General features: G+C 41.2%; 2 protein-coding genes across 7 annotated transcripts in view; one reads left to right on the top strand and one right to left on the bottom strand.

Annotated features, from left to right (window-relative positions):
- Positions 1 to 2,099, top strand: part of TPR (translocated promoter region, nuclear basket protein) — a 46,424-nt gene extending 44,325 nt beyond the window's left edge. For all 3 annotated transcript variants that reach the window (XM_085510836.1, XM_015869863.3, XM_015869862.3), the window contains exon 51: positions 428 to 2,099. In XM_085510836.1, coding sequence (XP_085366962.1) covers positions 428 to 483 — 56 coding nt within the window. In that variant the 3' untranslated portion in view covers positions 484 to 2,099. The remainder of the gene's footprint in view (positions 1 to 427) is intronic.
- Positions 578 to 19,138, bottom strand: PRG4 (proteoglycan 4). Of its 4 annotated transcripts, XM_085510837.1 has the most exons (12): positions 19,042 to 19,138; positions 18,518 to 18,616; positions 16,573 to 16,695; positions 14,710 to 14,829; positions 12,756 to 12,848; positions 5,797 to 9,447; positions 4,248 to 4,337; positions 3,957 to 4,096; positions 3,142 to 3,298; positions 2,092 to 2,271; positions 1,762 to 1,887; positions 578 to 775 (listed from the first exon to the last, which is right to left on the bottom strand). In XM_085510837.1, the coding sequence occupies exons 2-12, from the start codon at positions 18,612 to 18,614 to the stop codon at positions 672 to 674; spliced, it is 4,881 nt and encodes a 1,626-aa protein (XP_085366963.1). In that variant the 5' UTR covers positions 18,615 to 18,616; positions 19,042 to 19,138; the 3' UTR covers positions 578 to 671. The 4 variants fall into 4 exon arrangements, with proteins under 4 accessions (XP_085366963.1, XP_085366965.1, XP_085366964.1 ...); XM_085510839.1 differs by lacking the exon at positions 16,573 to 16,695; XM_085510838.1 differs by lacking the exon at positions 19,042 to 19,138 and having other exon boundaries at positions 18,518 to 18,647.
- Between the last annotated feature and the right edge of the window lie 862 nt (positions 19,139 to 20,000).

Below are 20,000 nucleotides of genomic sequence, written 5' to 3'. Positions count from 1 at the left end.
TGTCAGCATTTTAAAAAATCCTTAGTCAAATTTTATTCCATTTAGTATTATTTTAATGTTTTATTTAATGTAGTAGCATTAAAATACATGAAATTTTTGTAAGAAGTGAGGTTGATGACTTTGGATAGATTTTCCTAATCATTTATCACCCTTTGTTTTAATAACCAAAAGAATGCCGTATTTGTACTTTTGACAAAGAGCCTGAGGTAAAATCTTTAGTCAACCACGTTTTCCTAATGACAGAAGTATAATGTAGCCATATCAGCAAAGTCTAAGGGAGTAAGAGGGAGATTGAGTTTTCCAGATAGGAAGTGTCCCATTTCAGTAGCAATTCCTTACAGGAGGATGAAACATCAGATGCATCAATGTTTGATTAAATGGCTGAGAAGTATTTCTATTAATGCATTTGTTTTCTTTCTCAACACAGGTGTAACTCATGCAATGGGAGGCAGAGGAGGCCTGAACAGAGGCAATATTAGTTAAATGATCTGTAATTACAGCTGTGTATACAAATGTGCCAGTTTGCCTGCAGTTAGTTTAGTGTAATGAATGCTTAAAGCAGCATTTTATACTTAGATTTGTGTGCACACATTTCAATGTCTTTATTAATAAAATTAGACAAACTGTCAACATTCAAATGGTATCTTTTCTAAAACATCCTCTGCTCTGCATCACTTTTCAGGACAGTTATACCAGTCTTTAGATACAGTCTTTCCCGTGAGAGCAGTAACAGGTCTTGCTATTCTTTTGCCCACATCCAAGCTGTAGTACCGATCTGAAATGAATAGACAGCAGAATTAAATTTTATAAACTACAATCACTATACAGAAAGAATCTTGAAAATAAACCCACCTTTTAATTTTGTTAGGCATGAATAGCAGATTTTCATTCCTCATCTATACAAGGGTTTGAAAGGCTATAAAAATCCATTTTTAGTCTCAGCTTTTTTGATATGTAGATCTTTGTTTAGCTACATTTAATAGATATAATACCACTAATAATTAAATCTTCTACAAGAACAAGGAGTACAGAAGGAGACACTAGTACTGCTAGAACACAGAAATAGTTTTAAGAATTTAGAAACTGGAAACAAAACAGTCCTGCACCGGTTGTAAAAGTGGGAACTTCTGTGGTCCCTGAGTTTGAATTACGTTAAGGTTGTCAAATTATTCTGGCAGAAACTTATTTTAGTATCCTCCTGTATTTGGATATGTGTCTAATACTTGTAACTTTTTTTCAATGAATAACCAAGAAAATACTGAGGAATGTTTTTATCTCATCCTGGCTATAGGAGAAAGGTCTTCTTAAACTGGAACTAGAAATAATTATTTCCCAGAAAATTAAATGGTTCGCGTTGCCAGTGAAAAACCCTATCAATGTGTAATGGTCCAAGGCTTTTGATATTTGATATATTTTGATTAATATGATTGTTCATTTAAGTGTCAAGATTTTTCTCTTTTTATAAATCTGAACTCTTAGGACAATGCATTCCACAACTGTATAGTTTGAATTACTGTACCTTGTTGCTACTAGCTGTTCTGTAACTCAATTTTTGAATAGAAATATCTCTCAATTGTAGGCAGCGTTTTATTTCTTAGGGCTTCTCAGTAGTGCTTGCTTAAAATTAGTGATGCAGAATCACAAGTTGTAATGTTAGAAAGCTCAGAGACTTCCTTCTTTCCTACTCATTCGCCCCTTAGTCTTTTAAATAATATGCAGTTAACTTATAACTTGAAGTAACTTGTGTTAGCTTTAACTTACTGTAAGAGAACGCATAATAATCATAGCCGTCTGGCTTATTGTAGTTGGGTACTGATATCGTCGAATGGATGACTTTGGGGAGCCCTCTCCAGTAGGCAGTCACTTTGACTTCCTTGCGCAAAACTCCTGCAAGCAAAAGAAAAGTTAGGAAGTGTCACAGTGTATCTGCCAAAAGCTTTCATTTATTTGTATTATCTGGAGCAAACAAGAATTATTGGATTGAGAAAAAAATGAAGTACTATATTAGGAAAAAAAGTGGAACTGTGTTACATATCAGAAGCTTACACAAGATTACAATGGTTGTATAAAAAACGAATAAACATAAATTACCAGATTGATATGGATTGATTCTGACAGTCTGAATAACTGTTGGCATTCCTACTGCACGTTGGAAGCGTCTCCTTATTACGAGTCTCGGGACAAAAGCTGGGTATCTTATGGTAATACGTGCTTTCCGTTGGCACTTCTTGGCTGGTTCTTGCCTATATACATACTGTTGCATGTTGCCATCTAAAAGAGACATTGGTTTAATATGTTTAAAAAAAGAAAAAACAAGCCAGCTTGATAACAGAAGTGATAATGGGTAGTATTTTTGTAATGGGCAGGAAAACAGCATCACTTTGATACGTTTGCAGCTGTCTAATGCTGTTGCAACTTGCAGCTTTTTGTATCCATTCCTACATTCTAATGTGAAAGCCTTGCTCTCTAAATCCAGCATACACTTCTAGATGTAGCAGTAACTCCTGCAGCTTCATTAAAATTACTGTACTGAGTACAGTTCTTTGGGAACTACTTTGATTGCCATTGTACCTATTTATCAAGACAAAGGAAAGACCTACTTTAGGATAGGTAAAGGGAAGGCTATAGAGTCCAGAAAAGGATTTGCATTTCATTATCCTAAGCTTTCTTTCATTAGCAGAACAATTCTGTTGCCATACATTGTTCATAAGAAAATTACAATCATTTAAAACAGGATAAATAGTTAACAATGAAAGAACTGAGGTAAATCTCCATGCACTAGTTCTGAACTAAAAAGACTGTTTGAGCCTTTCCTTTGATTAATTTGAGACTGATTTTTATTTTATTTTATTTTATTTTTTTAATCAGGTAAAACTTATTAAAACTTATCATTTTGTTTGAGAGATGCAATCTCATGCGTCTGGTATTTTGAATATTTTGAAAAGCATTTAAAAATGTGTGGAACTTAGAGATGTTTAAAGCCTCAGGGCTGTGTTTTGACTAGCAAGTATGCTCTGATATCACTTAGATTTCTGTTTTTGAAAAGGATATGTCTATCAGTCCATAGCAGTGTTATATTCCTCATTAATGCAGTTCAAGTAGGTTTTGATCATCTCTAAACATCTGAATTATGAGACTTACCTCTTTTGATAAAATAAACAGATTCTGGTCTTCCATTGTAACTTGCAACTGGAAGGGCTGCCTTTATTTTCCCAGTTAGCCCTGCAAATCCATTTGCGAGAGGTTTGGGATAGCCGTTATCCATTACACCATTAGTGAAACGCCAGTACAGAGGACCCTGGTGATTTAAGCAAAAGATGAACTTCAGAGGAAATTCATTCTTGTTAATTGGACTTCAGCGCAAGTATTAAAAGTAATTAGCGTTTTGGGAACCACCTTATCAACTTTTGGCTGGAAGTGCTCTTAAATCCACTAAAATCCACAAAAAACAAGCTACTACAATTATAATTAAGCAGTACCTTTAAGTAGGGGGGAGAGTGTTTCAGAAATGATCTGGAACAATGATTACTAAACAGAGCAATTTGCTTTCTAACTGCATAACATTCTTAAGTGTACATCTGTCATTCTTCAAGGAAGGGAAAAGTATTGGGAACAAACTTGGGTTGTCTTTGGTCAAAGGAAAGACTCAATGGAATAACTGCATTTTAAAGGTTTTTTGGGGGTTACGGGAAGTTTTGGAAATACTTATCATACTGGTGGTCAGATATTTGATCAATAAGCAATTACAGGAAGAAAGCACAGAATTTGGACGTTCTGAGAAGCACGGTGCCAAGGCGGAAGAGGTGGAAGAGGGGAAAGGTTCAGCTACTTAATTTCACATTTGAAAATGCTGAATGTTTTACAAAATGAGCACCTTAGCCTTGGAGTACAAGGTTGCACTGAACAGGCCCATCATGCATCAAGTCTGTGCTTTGAAGCTTCCCTACTTTTCCTACCTTGATGAAGAAAGTCTTGCCATCACAGTTGCACCTGGAGAAGACAGCATCGATGGGGGATGGGATGCCCCAGCCCTCACTGATCCGGCGGGGGCTGGTTGTTGGTGGCATCCTGCCATTCAGCAGCCAGTAGTAGTGACCTGCAGGTGGGAGGAGACATGGCCCACACCATGAAACACATGGCCAGACAGTGATGCAGGGAGAAAAGCTTGGGAAGGAGGGGAAGGTGTCTCCTGCACCTCCTGCCCCACTGTGGCAGTGAGGCCAATGGAGGATGTGGGGCCTGCGTACCTCTGAAGACAGCCAGGGTTCCATTGGGCAGGGCAACCATGCCATCTGCCGGCTTCCCACTGCACAGGTCCTTCTCATCAGCCTTCCCCACTGCAAAACATCATGTCTTAGGATAGATTGTTCTTTTAACAAAAAGTACATTCCTACCCCACCACCTGAAGCAGTTCTATCACAGAATCATAGGGGTTGGAAAGGACCTTCAAAGATCATCGAGTCCAACCCCCCTGCCAAAGCAGGTTCCCTACACCAGGTCGCACAGGTAGGCATCCAAGTGAGTCCATCCAGAGGAGACTCCACCCTTAAATATCTACAGACCTGGATCAGGTCCCCTCTCAGTCTTCTTTTCTCAAGGCTAAACAGAACCAGTTCACTCAGCCTTTCTTCACTGGGGAGATGCTCCAGGCCCTTCACCATCTTTGTGGCCATCCACTGGACTCTTTCCAAGAGATCCCTGTCTTCTTTGTACTGGGGAGCCCAGAACTGGACTGTCACAAGTTAGCAGTACTCCAGATGAGGCCTTACCAGGCAGAGTAGAGGGGGAGGATCACCTCCCTCGACCTGCTGGACACGCTCTTTTTAATGCACCCCAGAATGCCATTGGCCTGTTTGGCCACGAGGGCGCACTGCTGGCTCATGGCCAACCTGGCGTCCGCCAGGACACCATGTGAGGCCCCATCTGTAGTGCTGCATCCAGGGCCTCAGTACAGGAAGGACACAGAGCTGTTGGAGCAGGTCCAGAGGAAGACCACTAAAATGACCAGAGGACTGGAGCTATGAGGACAGGTTGAGGGAACTGGGCTTGTTTAGCTTGGATAAGAGAAGAGTCTGGGGAGACCTCATTGTGGCCTTCCAGTACTTGAAGGGAGCATATAAAAAGAAGCAGGAATGGCTGTTTACAAGGGGGAATGGTTTTAAACTGAGAATGTGGAGGCTTAGGCTAGATATTAGAAGGAAGTTTTTCACAGAGTGGTGACACACTGGAACAGGTTGTCCAGGTCAGTTGTGGATGCTCCATCCCTGAAGGCATTCAAGGCCAGGCTGGATGTAGCTCTGGGCAGCCTGGTCTGGTGGTTGGTGAGCCTGCACATAGCAAGGGGGTTGAAACAAGATGACCATTGTGGTCCCTTTCAACCCAGGCCATCCTATGATTCTATGATAGTGAGGACATCAAAAAAGTTGAGGCAAAAAAGCACAAAGAAAGAAAATAAGAAAAAGCTGTCTTATCTTACTTATGTGACTACAAAAATCCCAAATTAGGTACATTCAATCTGATTCCTTAACTGTATTTTCATAAGACTTTTAGAAATTTAACTTGGTTTTCCTTTGTATTTTTGTTTGTTTCCATCTCCTATGGTATTTACAGCAAATATTTTTTCAGCAGGACCAAAATAAGAGCATGAAATAAAATGTACATGAGAAATTTCAATAACTAAGCAACTGAAAAATAAAGTGCTGCAGAGAATTCAGCATGCTGACTGGTCTAATTAGAAAGTACTTGCACATTATTTACTCACAAGTTTTGTGGTGCTCTCTGGTTTTGTACACTTACTTTCTGCTCCTCCGGATACAACTGGCAAGTCTGCAGTTTGTATTAAAGGCTTGTTTATCTCAGCCTCCTCTACTGGCATAGTTTCAGGGCTGGATGGAGAAGGCTCATCATGTGTGTCAGTAATCTCCTGGAAATGTATGTCGGGCTTTGATGTCCCCCTAGAAACAAGAAACATTTCTTCTATCGTGTCTTTTTTCTCTGTGGTTGTTCTACCTCTGATCACTGTAGTTTCTTCTTTCTTGTCAAAGCTAGGGGACTCTTCAGGGGAATCTTCTGTTTCTTTTTCAGTAGTATAGCTAGTACCCGTGGTGAGGGTGGTCATCTCTTTTTCACCAGTTGTTGTATCTTTAGAGGGAATTATGCACTCAGCAACTGCTGGTACAGCCCGTGTAGTTTCCACAGCTGCGTCTCTTTTAGTTGTTGTCACAATATCCGTGGGTTTGGGAGTTGAATCAGTTTTGGTTGTTTCTTTTTTAGTTGATGTCTCCATGGAAATAGGGTTTGTTGTTCTGTCACTTTTATCAGTTTTACTTAGTAGTTTGCTGTATGTAGTAGTTGTGCCTTGTTTAACAGTTGTGGCTGCAGCTGTAGATAGTTCAAATTCAGGAATGGTGGGAGAGTCAGCTAGGGATACTGGAGCACCTGTGGCCTTAAGCATTACTTCCTTCTCACTGGGGGTTGTTGGCACCTTTGTGGCACTTGCAGTTTTCCCCTCAGCTTTGGGGGTGGTGGGAAAATAAGCCTTGGTTGTTGGTGCCTCTGTGGCTTTAGGAGTTGTCACCTCAGCTTTGGGAGTTGTCGGTGCATCTGTAGCTTTAGGGGTTGTCTCCTCAGCTTTGGGTGTTGTTGGTGCATCTGTAGCTTTAGGGGTTGTCTCCTCAACTTTGGGAGTTGTTGGTGCATCTGTAGCTTTAGGGGTTGTCTCCTCAGCTTTAGAGGTTGTTGGTCTCTCTGTGACTTTAGTGGTTGTCCCTTTGACTTTAGTGGAGGTTGTCAGTGCCTCCGTCGCAACAGAGGTTGCTTCCGCAATTTTGGGGGTTACAGTCTCTATGGCTTTAGAAGTTGTATCCTTGACTCTGGGAGTAATTGGGGCCTCTGTGGCTTCAGGAATTGTCTCTTCAGCTTTGGATGTTGTTGGTGCTTCTGTTGCTTCAGGAGTTGTCTCTTCAGCTTTGGGTGTTGTTGGTGCCTCTGTGGCTTCAGGAGTTGTCTCTTCAGCTTTAGGTGTTGTTGGTGCTTCTGTGGCTTCAGGAGTTGTCTCTTCAGCTTTGGGTGTTGTTGGTGCCTCTGTGGCTTCAGGAGTTGTCTCTTCACCTTTGGGTGTTGTTGGTGCTTCTGTGGCTTCAGGAGTAGTCTCTTCAGCTTTGGGTGTTGTTGGGGCTTCCGTTGCTTCAGGAGTTGTCTCTTCAGCTTTGGGTGTTGTTGGTGCCTCTGTGGCTTCAGGAGTTGTCTCTTCAGCTTTGGGTGTTGTTGGTGCTTCTGTTGCTTTAGGAGTTGTCTCTTCAGCTTTGGGTGTTGTTGGGGCCTCTGTGGCTTCAGGAGTTGTCTCTTCAGCTTTGGGTGTTGTTGGTGCTTCTGTTGCTTCAGGAGTTGTCTCTTCAGCTTTGGGTGTTGTTGGGGCCTCTGTGGCTTCAGGAGTTGTCTCTTCAGCTCTGGGTGTTGTTGGTGCTTCTGTGTCTTCAGGAGTTGTCTCTTCAGCTTTGGGTGTTGTTGGGGCCTCTGTGGCTTCAGGAGTTGTCTCTTCAACTTTAGGTGTTGTTGGTGCTTCTGTTGCTTCAGGAGTTGTCTCTTCAGCTTTGGGTGTTGTTGGGGCCTCTGTGGCTTCAGGAGTTGTCTCTTCAGCTTTGGGTGTTGTTGGTGCCTCTGTGGCTTCAGGAGTTGTCTCTTCAGCTTTAGGTGTTGTTGGTGCTTCCGTTGCTTCAGGAGTTGTCTCTTCAGCTTTGGGTGTTGTTGGTGCCTCTGTGGCTTCAGGAGTTGTCTCTTCAGCTCTGGGTGTTGTTGGTGCTTCTGTGGCTTCAGGAGTTGTCTCTTCAGCTTTGGGTGTTGTTGGTGCCTCTGTGGCTTCAGGAGTTGTCTCTTCAGCTTTGGGTGTTGTTGGTGCTTCTGTGGCTTCAGGAGTTGTCTCTTCAGCTTTGGATGTTGTTGGGGCCTCTGTGGCTTCAGGAGTTGTCTCTTCAGCTTTGGATGTTGTTGGTGCCTCTGTAGCTTCAGGAGTTGTCTCTTCAGCTTTGGGTGTTGTTGGTGGTTCTGTGGCTTCAGGAGTTGTCTCTTCAGGTCCGGGTGTTGTTGGTGCTTCCGTTGCTTCAGGAGTTGTCTCTTCAGCTTTGGGTGTTGTTGGTGCTTCTGTAGCTTCAGGAGTTGTCTCTTCAGGTCCGGGTGTTGTTGGTGCTTCTGTTGCTTCAGGAGTTGTCTCTTCAGCTTTAGGTGTTGTTGGTGCTTCTGTGGCTTCAGGAGTTGTCTCTTCAGCTTTGGGTGTTGTTGGTGCTTCTGTTGCTTCAGGAGTTGTCTCTTCAGCTTTGGGTGTTGTTGGTGCTTCTGTTGCTTCAGGAGTTGTCTCTTCAGCTTTGGAAGTTGTTGGTGCTTCTGTAGCTTCAGGAGTTGTCTCTTCAGCTTTGGGTGTTGTTGGTGCCTCTGTGGCTTCAGGAGTTGTCTCTTCAGCTTTGAGTGTTGTTGTTGCCTCTGTGGCTTCAGGAGTTGTCACTTCAGCTTTGGGTGTTGTTGGGGCCTCTGTGGCTTCAGAAGTTGTCTCTTCAGCTTTGGGTGTTGTTGGTGCTTCTGTTGCTTCAGGAGTTGTCTCTTCAGCTGTAGGTGTTGTTGGTGCTTCTGTGGCTTCAGGAGTTGTCTCTTCAGGTCCGGGTGTTGTTGGTGCTTCTGTTGCTTCAGGAGTTGTCTCTTCAGCTTTGGGTGTTGTTGGTGCTTCTGTTGCTTCAGGAGTTGTCTCTTCAGCTTTGGAAGTTGTTGGTGCTTCTGTAGCTTCAGGAGTTGTCTCTTCAGCTTTGGGTGTTGTTGGTGCCTCTGTGGCTTCAGGAGTTGTCTCTTCAGCTTTGAGTGTTGTTGTTGCCTCTGTGGCTTCAGGAGTTGTCTCTTCAGCTTTGGGTGTTGTTGGGGCCTCTGTGGCTTCAGGAGTTGTCTCTTCAGCTTTGGGTGTTGTTGGGGCCTCTGTGGCTTCAGGAGTTGTCTCTTCAGCTTTGGGTGTTGTTGGGGCCTCTGTGGCTTCAGGTGTAGTCTCTTCAGCTTTGGGTGTTGTTGGGGCATCTGTGGCTTCAGGAGTTGTCTCTTCAGCTTTGGGTGTTGTTGGTGCTTCTGTGGCTTCAGGAGTAGTCTCTTCAGCTTTGGTTGTTGTTGGGGCCTCCGTGGCTTCAGGAGTTGTCTCTTCAGCTTTGGGTGTTGTTGGGGCTTCTGTGGCTTCTGGAGTTGTCTCTTCAGCTTTGGGTGTAGTCAGAGCATCCGTGGCTTCAGTGGTCATTTCTTCATCTTTGGGTGTTGTTGGTGCTTCTGTGGCTTCAGGAGTTGTCTCTTCAGGTCCGGGTGTTGTTGGTGCCTCTGTGGCTTCAGGAGTTGTCTCTTCATCTTTTGGGGTTGTTGGTGCATCTGTGGCTGTTATTTCAGGTTGTTTTGTAGTTGGAGGAGGACTGGTTGTGGTGCCAATATCTTTGAGAGGAAAAATGTATTATGGCATAGGAATTGCAATGCATGCACCTTTTCATATTTTTTTAGTACACTGATAAGAAATAGGTGCTTGTCTTGTGAATGGCAATAGTAGCAATAGTACGTTCTTTCATACTCTTTGCTAAAATAAAAAAAAAAGTGTTCTCTGTAAATCTGTACTTTGTGTTGCAGTTGTTGAAACCTCCATTGTTTTTTTGCCAGTTTATAAAAGTACGTGGAATCCTATGTTAAATTTGATAAGTCTCAGTAATAAACAAGTCAAAAGATGCATTCATAGAATCATAATCATATATTCTTTAAAAGAACTAAACTAATCTGCACTGTGAATTTTTTTTGGGGAACGCCTGGGACTTTGCTGCAGCTAGGTTTTAACTGATACGATTGGTTAACCGAGGCATGGCCAACCCGCACCAGCACAGCTCACATTGTGACTGCCCCATGCCATTATGGTGGTGGCTCTGCCCTGTACAGCCCAGTCCAGCCTGGGGCACACAACCATCATGGAGCACCAATTAAACATCAGTGCATTATGAGCCCTGAATCTGGGCTGAATCCAAGGCACAGGGAGGGCAGAAAGAATAGCGTTAGCTCAATTTATGGCAAATTCGTTTATAGATTTTGACAGATTAGCTAAACATAGTCCTGCTCATGGTGGAAAACATGCAGCCATGCTTCCTGTTTTGATATTTGTTTTGGTATTTGAGTATAGGTTTCAAGATGGCAAAAAAGATTATCCTTCTTTTTTCTTTTTTCTTTTTTTTTGTTTTTGTTAATTTGCAACTCTGTTTTCAGTCAGCATAAATCCGTTTAGAATGTATATCAAAAATCTGATTTTGTCTCTTTACCAGACATCTTTAAGTTCTTTCTTGCTGAAGAGAAATACCTCTAGCTTAACTATCATGCATGAGTCATGTATACCACTTTTTCGCCAAACACACACTTGTGAACAACTGTTTTCAAGTATGAAGAATAGGAAGATTAAAATTGTATCAAAAATCTCTCATCAGCACTTCCAGAACTCAATATGAATTGCAGCCGCTGTCACTGAACCAGACTGATGCCTTAGTTTCACAAAAACACGGTCACATATCCTACTAGTTTTATGCTCTGGCTACTCTTTATATGTGTGTGTGTGTGTGTGTGTGTGTGTGTGTGTTTGTGTTTTAGTGAAAAGAAAATAATAAAAAATTAAAGTAGGCTTTGTTACTTATATACATTAGCTATATTATATATCTTATGAGGATTGCTCTGAAAGTAATGCAACCTATTTCATTATATTATCCCACAGCATTATAGGTGGATGTTAATGGGATGATATTAGAGGTTGAACCTTCTCACCAAGATTTCATTACATTTTGCAGCCATACAACAGATAGCAGCGGGGGGTAGTCTGAAGGAATGGCACCTGACATGGAAGAACATATGAAGCCATGTGGTAGAACTGAATTTTTCCACACAGGAAAAACTGTCATTCATTGACACTTGCTGAACATTTATGGAGACCAATCAGTTGGATGTGAACACAGTGAGGGGTGGGAGATGCATTTCAGCAGTGGGTCACTTCCACTGGTGCAGATTTTTACCAAGTGCATCATGTACATCTTGTTCATCACTGCTGAAAATTCTTAGCCAACAGTGGTGATGGTGCCAAAGACCATTTTGTAGCTGAGAATTCGCTCTCTTAAATAGTGTGATTATGCTCTCTGTATTGATTGTATTTTCCAAGGAAGTAATCAGAAGGCATTACTTTCAGAGCAACCTCCATAACTGCAGCCCTATACAATTCCTCTTCATTCAGTACTACCCATGAAAGCCCAAAGACTGGACACCCATGGATTAACCCACAGTGACTCTGACTTCAGCAGCGCAGATTTAAATTTGGCATTTGTATGCAAAGCCATATCATGTTTCTATCTTTTTTCATGGAATGGGACCCACCTTATAAGATATATTTCTTTTTAATAGGACTCTTCCCTTCACTGTTAGTTCCTTTGATTTGTTCTTTTTGTCCTTAACTATAAGACAACCTGCACTTCTGTCCTAGGCCAGATTGAAAGAGTTATAGAAACAGGAGAAAAGGGAACTTTCTGAATGTAGATACCTAATAACAACTCCTGTGCTGTGCCTTTGGTATTTTTCTCTTTCTGATGTACAGCTTTAAGATTCTACTCTTATACGCAGTTACACAAACCTGGGTCAAATTATTCATATAGATAGATTCAGAAGAAACTAACAATAAATGTTTCTGCTTTTAAATCTTTTGATCTCTTACTGGGATCTCTGATGTTTTGCCATTTAGTTGTTCTCACAGTTTTGTTATGGAGTTCTTTTTTGTCTGATTGATTGATTATCAATTTTTTTTTTTTTAATTACAATCAAATTAACACTTGGTTATTGAAAACCTGAAAAAATCAAGAGCAGCTTTATGTGACTTTGGACTGCATTGTTTTGAACAAATCCCCCAAAGAAGGTATTTCAAGATCTGAGCTGCTGCTCATGACAGTCTCTCAGCAGGCTGGAAGCACCGAGGACTTCACAGTGTGAGAAATAATCTCTGCATACTATAGAGACAGTGCAGTGTGAGAAGAGCATTACAGAATATGGTTTCATCCTACGCAATATGTCTGAAATACTAACAGTCAAGTGGGGTCTACATTTCCTTAATTCTGTTCCATTTTACCTTCTAGACCAACTTTGCAACAAGAAATTGCCACAACAGAAAGGTAAATAGTCCAAAATGAAAAACAAACTAAGGGTTAAACTACTGGCCAGTACTGACTAATAGCCTTGTTTCTTTGTTGTTACTTCAAGTTTTCAAGTTCAAACAGATCTCCCAAGTTAGCATCCCAAAGAACACAGGAACACAGCATGTTTTCCATTCAGAAGAAAATAAGTTACGTGTGTTTTCTGAAGTTGCAGGATGCCTGACTTGATTAAAGCTAAAGAAATCTGTCAGGAGGTTTTCCTGTCCTGGTTCTGCCAGATCTTCACTATCCCAGAATACAGCACCCCTCCTGTTCCTGCAGTGGATATTGTCCAAAATTGACAGTAGTGTGTTACGTTACTGAAGACCTGGAAGATCAAATGGAGATGTCACCCCACCCCCACATCTGTCTTAAGCGAACTCTGCAAAGTCAGTAGAGTCTTTCTTGAAGTGTAGGTGAAGTAATCAGTTTATACACCAAGTGGTTCCAAGGCTCGTAATGTCTGGCATTGCTTTTCTATTTCCAGAGCAGGAAAAACGTCCCTTCAGATAACTCCCACCCTGTTTCATTCGTATTCTTTCCTACCTTCCTTTGGCTTCTTTTCCTCATCTGTGGATGACCTTTTAGATGTTGATTTGTTTGGGGGAGGAGTCTCGGGCACTGGCTTTTCTGTGTGTACTGAAAGAAACGACACAATCTGTTAATGGGACCTCATAGAGATGTTTGTTGTAAGGAGGTGGTACTTTGGTACAGAACTTCAATGACACTTTTCCATATCTATCTTTTTTTATGTTACTTATTGTCCATGGGATTTTTTAGGGTATTATCTGGAAAAAGAGAAATGAAAAAGACAAAGATACTCTTGGGATCCCCAGATGTAATGAGCAATCTTTTTCTGAGAACTTATCACAGAATCACAGAATGGTTTGTTTTGGAAGGGACCTTTAAGAACATCTAGTTCCAACCCCCTGCTATAGGCAGAAACACCTCTTTTGGTTACAAATACACAGATTACAATAAGGTATTGCATCATTCCAAAAACTTTATCAGGTTTCTCAGCAGATGGCAAAATTGATGACTAAAATGTTGGTAGAGAGCAGAGTGGATTTGGGAATGTTTGGTTTTGTGTTGTTTGGTTTGATGTTGTTCTGACAAAAATTAACAGCAAACCAAAGTAACAGTGGCTGCCATCACTGCTTAAAGCTTCCATGTGGTGCTGGATGGGATCTGCGGGACCCACATACACTCCTGCCTGGGGCTGAGCCACTACCGAGCCAAAGCAGAATGTGCTTTCCCCTAAGGCAGAGTTGATGGCTCTTTCTGAGTCACAGAGATCTTTTCAACTAGCAGCTCTGAGTGAGCTGTTTTAATTTTGCCTACGCCCGCTGCAGTCCCAGATTTACACTTGTAACTCTTTGGGGAATCTTGCTCTAACTGAAGGGGTTTTATTGCAGGGATTAAAAAGCTAGAAGGAAAATAAGATGGAATGAACTGGTAGATAATATCATTTAAATCAGATGGCATCTTGGAAGCAACATCTGAGAGAAGCAGGTTTAAAGCAGCCTGAAAGGCAGCACATTCACCTCAAGACATTTATCTTCTTCTACATATTCAGCCAAGAGTTAATGTCAGTACAAACTGCTGTGCACCTGGGGACTGGGACTGGCTGTCATGTGAACCAGACTTTATTTACCATAGACTATTTACCACAGTATTACAGACTGTGAACAGTCTGTAATACTCGTCCTGACTGTTAAAGACCACACGTGGAAACTTGCTGCCTTGCCGGTCTGTGAAGCACAGGAAAAGGAAAGTGACTGTGGGTCACTGTGCGTATTCCTTGCATTTAATTCACAGCCTGATGGTTAAATACGCATTTTCCTAAAATGCCTCTTGCTGCAGTGTGATGTGCAGCCACTTTTCATCAGGCAGTCCCCTATGGATTTTCTTCCTTTCCTCAGAGGAGCAGTTGCTATGCTGGCCTGCTCCTCCTGTTCAGAATTCAGAGTGGAAAGGATCTAGAAGAATTCCCCCTCTGCTTCCAGTGGTTGCAGTAGTTCAAAGCAAATGGTCCAGGGGTTCAAGTGTCCATGCTATCCCAGTGCCAGGGGCTGGGTTGTACCCACTTATGGATGAGTTTCAGGGGAACTGTAGGGAGTTGGACTGACGTTACTACCTCTCCATCCATGAACTAGACAATTTACTGCCAAGTATCATTCATTTTCTGCAGCCTGTGTCTTTGAATTCTATTATTGGTGTAATTTATAGTGGCATGACTGGAAGTATAGGTGCCAAACCTGGCAGAAATGTTAGCAAATGTTCAGGTAGTCTCTGCCTCCTAGTTCCCACTCATCAGACTGCCAGACTTAAGGGGTACTGGCCAACAATAGGATTGGCTTAAATTTATGGAAAGTTTCACCTGAGAATTTGGATAATAACAAGAATGAAGACTGTGTGGTTCACATTAAATGGCAGTCCAAGGTATCTAAATTTAAATACATATGTATAGGAATAACATGGTGATAAAGACATTTCTTACATTCTTTACAGTGTTCGTCATAGTCTGGGCAGCATTTTCCATATCGTTTACAGTCTATGTCGCAGTCACACTCTCTTCCTCTCTGATAGACTTCGAAGCAACGTCCTTTGCAGGAGACTGCTACATAAAGCAGAACAAACAAGAGTTAGGTTTTTTTGTGTGTGTGTGGGTGTAGCTCACATGTGACACTGGGATCTTTCTATAGTGACTTAAACTGATTTAAAGAGCAGCTTCCTATGTGATTATTCTGGTCTGCCCCAGAATTTGATTGTGAGATTAATTCCAAATGAGTTTTGGATCAGGCCATGTAACCAGAACTGTGCTTTGCCACTGGGGGTACTGAGACCAGCTAGGACCTGTGGCAGAATAAAACATAACCATGGAGTTCACCTTAGATAGGTCCCATCAGAGAAGTCTTCACAGAAACAGAGATAGCTGAGGCTGTCAGGAACCTCTGAAGGTCACACCATCCTCTGCTCTAGCATTGCTGCCAGAGCTGGGCACCCTAGACCACATCAAGCCACAGCCTCTCTTGACAACGTGTGGTGTTTCCCTAATCAAATAGCAGTTGACTCAAGAATGATATTTTAAATCAGTAAGAAAATAATTCTGGGCCACATTTTGAAAATGGACTTGCATTGGGGCACCGCTTTGCATCAACAGTGGTGTGTCTACCAGAGCATTTCTGAAAAAGAATGGGGCCAACATTCGTTATGAATGCACTAGATGTCAGTGGGCAAGTACTGTATCTTAGTTTTTGGTGAGCTGTATTGGAATACATCAGACCTAAAGTGGATATTTTTGGGGGCACTGTTTGTTTGTTCGTTTGTTGAGGTTGCTTAACATCTCACAGAACTGAGCTAAGAATTAACCATCACTTGGCATTCCTAAAATTACCATATTATTTATTATTATCATATGATCTATTGCATAGAACCATATTTTACAATTAAGTAATTATCTAGCAAAGTTAGTGTTGCTGCATAGGCAGGATTGGAACAGTTTTAGACAAGTGGAGAGGTGGAATGCTCTGCTCATGCGAGTGGATTCATTCCACGTGCCTAGGCAAAAATTGTTTTTATTTTTTAAAGAATGATCATTTTAGGTAGTGCTGTTTCTGAATTTAACATATGTAGCCTGTACCGCTAGATCTAAGACCTTTAATCGTTATCTCACACCTTTAATCTTACTAGACCTACACTTTAGTGGTGTAGTGTCCTGCTGTTTTTGACATACGGGTAATGCAAAAGAAAAGGAGAACTTCTCCAACAGAACAGTTTGAAATGTCTGTATTTTTTATGCCACACATTTCTAAATTTCACACAAACTAATACATGTCCATTCACCTTGTCTATCACACTCCAGCCACAGTTCTGATCCAGTCAGGTTTGTCAGGACTCCCTCTGACTTTGGATCAGACCCCACAGACTCTGTCCCTCTTAAAATTGGGTGAGACTGCCACAGAATTTCTCTGTTCTGGAACATCCTGAAACTTTCCTCTTACCTGAACTGGTTTTTAATATCTTTTTGTTTTGTTCTGTTTGTTTTTTAGTATACAGACAAATAAATACAGTATAAGTGCACAGAGGAAGAGAAGACAAGCAATAGAAGACAATCGCTCTCTTGCTCTGTTCTTCCAAAAAGCAAACACCTTTTCTTGGTGACAACCTGCAGGTGCAAAATTTACATTGAATGGGCTGTGAGAGGTTATCACTAAATTTTCTGAGGGGGAGAATTACATAGATGAGAGGAGCACAAGGATGAGCAAACAAAAAGAAGCATCTAAGCATTCAGAAGACATAGGCTAGTGCAAGCAGGAGAGAAGTCTTTGCTGATAGGAGCTGGCTATGTTTGGGAACTTACCACCTGTGCAGACTTTGTTGAAGTCAGGGCAGCACTCCTTGTAGTGTTGGCAGCTATAATCACAGTGGCAGTCATGCTCTCTAGAATACCCTTCCCCACATCTCCCTGTACAGCTCCATAAATCTAAAATCACACGACACCAGTGTAAACATTGCCAGATTGAAGTTGGTATGTGAGGAAACTGAACAGAAAAGCAGGAAGATTTATGTTTCCCTAAAGAATGCCATCTCTGTACTCAGAGCCACAGAAACTGTGGGCCAGTGCAGCCTGTTTGGAAGTCCTGCAGGTCAGAGCTGATCTCTGGGCTGGCCTGTGGGCAGGCAGCAGAGATGGATTCTGCCTGGTCTGGTTTGTCCTGTTTCTTCTAAAAAGCAGTGAATCCTGAGGACCAATTCAGTCACATGGCTGCACTGGTTATGGCACCCAGACTAGCTTTTTCCAATTTACCTGAGGCAATATATCTGCCAGGCACGATGTTGTTTCATTTAGTACTTTAATTCCCTCTAAGCATGGCCACAGAAGTGTTACCTGCACCAGCGTACCTGACAGATGCATTAGGTCTGTCAGTATTTTACTTAGGTAATAGTGTTCTTCATAACAAAATCAGCTCAAGTTTTAAATGGTGAGCTCTACCATAATAAGAGGAGGTCCCCAGAGCCATTTTTACTGTCAGTTGTCAGAATCTGCCTGCCCTTAACATGAATGCCAGATAATAAATACGTGGTGCAGGCCAGAGGTGACAAGCAGGACATCAGAGATCTGCTTCCAAAGTATCAGATATTCACTTGGGCTTACTCCCCCTCCTACACAAATCCCCCACTAACATAAGGCTCTATCACTTCTTCTGGAAATGCAAGACTGTGAGTGGAGTGTCCCTAAATACAAACAGCGAACAGTCAACGAGCTACAACGGACTTTGGATAACCAGCTGAAACACTGAGGAACAACAAGGAAACAACAAGGAATAACATGTAACACAACACAACACCAAAGACAGTCATCTATACCAGCGCACACAGTGTGTGTGTGTGGAGGTAGAACCCAGCGTAACAAAAGACCTATGAATCTTGTGATTTTTCAGCAATTCAGTTGTGAAGGTACTTCTACGGAAAACACTGTTTGCTCCTTGGTAAGAATCCAGTTTTTGCTGAAAATAGTGGGAAGGCGCCCACTGACGTCAGGGGGTGGAGGGTCAGATATTGCTGCCGTGCAGGTAGTGTCTGACATCTGCTGAGCCCTGGTGAGCAGCTCACCTGCACAGACGTTATGCTCAGTATTCACAGGTAGTAATAAAATGCATTTTACAAGCAAGAAATACTGTGTTATCAGTGTAACCACTTCAGAGCCCACTTGAGAAGTGGGACAGCAAGCGGCTCACCAGGCTGTGGGTTCTTCCATTCCTTCTTAATTGAGCTGCTTTAGTTAGAAGGCAACTGCAGAGCTTTGAGGGTAAATTAAAATCTGCAGTTGTAAGAGTAAGATAAGATTACATGTAGTTGCCAAAATTAGCCTCTGTGCATCCACTGGCAAAGAACTTAGTCCCATGTGCACATTCCTTTCCCCCAGACCATTCTGTTCAGGTATTTCTACCTCAATTCTATGGGTACTATAATTCTAAATTCTTCTTTGAAGTATATTGCCAGTCGCCACTGCTACATTAGTCAGCGTAAGGAAAACAGGATCAGTAGAATATGTCTTCAGAAAGAGACATAAACTCATATACACCTTGCCTGATATTCATACGCATGTTATTTCTCAAAGAGGATTTATGAAATTACTCAGTGACGATAAAACTGAATCATAATGACTGTGTGTGTAAAAAATAAAAATGTTATAAAGTTTACTATTTTGATGAAGATAAATTCAAAGCTTCATTTTGAAGCTTTTTTTAAAATCATTTTTCAGATCTCCTTGGCAGCCTCCCTTCAGCTGGATGTTACAGTACCTTGAGAAGCCACTTCTTGAACCGGGGACAGTGAAAGGATCATCAGGGATACACAAATTATGTTCCATATGATCATTACTTTCAGATACGACATCATCCCTAAAAAGAAATAATTTCACATCACTACATGCAGTTCTTGTATTTTTCTTATAATGAATTTGTTAAACTTGAAATGTATGAGTTTCACTGCAACATACAGCTCACATTAAAATTACACCAGGAGAAGTTGGTAATTTATAATCACTCCATAAATCGTAAATCATCTCATAGTTGATAGTAGCAGATTAGCTACTAAGTTTTTCAGTAAGACTAGGAATATTCATTATTAACAAATGGAATGATATTTTGCATTTCTTTATTAGGTGAGATCTACAGTCGATCTCCTCATTTGAAATGAATGGAGTTTGGTACTCAGTCTCTAAGGCTGATCTTTATACTGACAAAGATAAATTTGTTCTTTCTGTTCCAGCCCATCATTTTCTTTGCATCAGAATGCTCTGAGTAGAGAAAGAAATTACACTTACCTAACAAAGAATGTGCCTGCTCTCAGGGATGCTTCAAATGCCTTATATATCACTTTATAACTACGCTGGAGTGAACTAATTAGATAGCTTGTAAAACAAAACTGCCAATGACAGCCTATGACAGCAAACTTTCCACATGAATTGGAAGAGATCCCAGATGACTAGACGAACACAACATCTGGAAAACACTCCCATTAAGAAAAATGATTACTGAAAAAAATAAATAGAGACTTACTAGTCAAAACACTGTGTGAAATGAACAAGTTGTCCTGAATGTATCTGGAACACATTCTGATTGCAAAGCAATAAGAAATCATTATAGGCAGATGCTGAGTATATTTTCTTTCCTGTCAAAAGAAGCTTAGGTATCAGTAGCCTAAAATTATGCAGTACTGTCTTCGACTGATGGTGTTTCTTCTCCAAAAACTGTTCCATATCCAATTCATTCAGCCATATACAATTCACCACTTGTGCACAGAATGTGAGCTACACTCCCCTGAGCTGAATGGAAATGTTGCCGAGGTATTGGCTGGAAATAAAAAATTATATCTATTCTATGCAAATCAACAAAAATGAATGGAAGACATCAAACTGTTCTATCAGACTTTGTGTTCATCCATTTCCTATTCAGAGTACTAAGAATGACTACTTGTAATGCCCAAAGCTAAAGGAGAATTCTTGGAAACCTGAACGTTGCTAACTCTTGGAGTTAGGAGACCCTTCTTTACTCAGAAACCAACTTTAAAAAAGGTCCTGCCTTTTTTGATACTTCTGTCTTACTCTGTTACTGTATTAACATATAGAATTACTTTAATTCTGTTTTTCTGCATTACAGACATTTCTAATAGCTTACATGTCATCACAGGTTTTCCATTAACTAATTCCAGTCAATAAACAAGTGCTTTTGCATTGCTCTAGAAACATGTATGATCTTTGCAAAGATTTCTGGAATTGTTTAT

This window comes from Coturnix japonica, chromosome 11, assembly GCF_054131305.1.
Source record: "Coturnix japonica strain WE chromosome 11, WE-NBRP24, whole genome shotgun sequence".
Taxonomy (NCBI): domain Eukaryota; kingdom Metazoa; phylum Chordata; class Aves; order Galliformes; family Phasianidae; genus Coturnix; species Coturnix japonica.
Note: the sequence above shows the minus strand (reverse complement) of the source record. Positions and strands in the feature narration are given on the sequence as shown.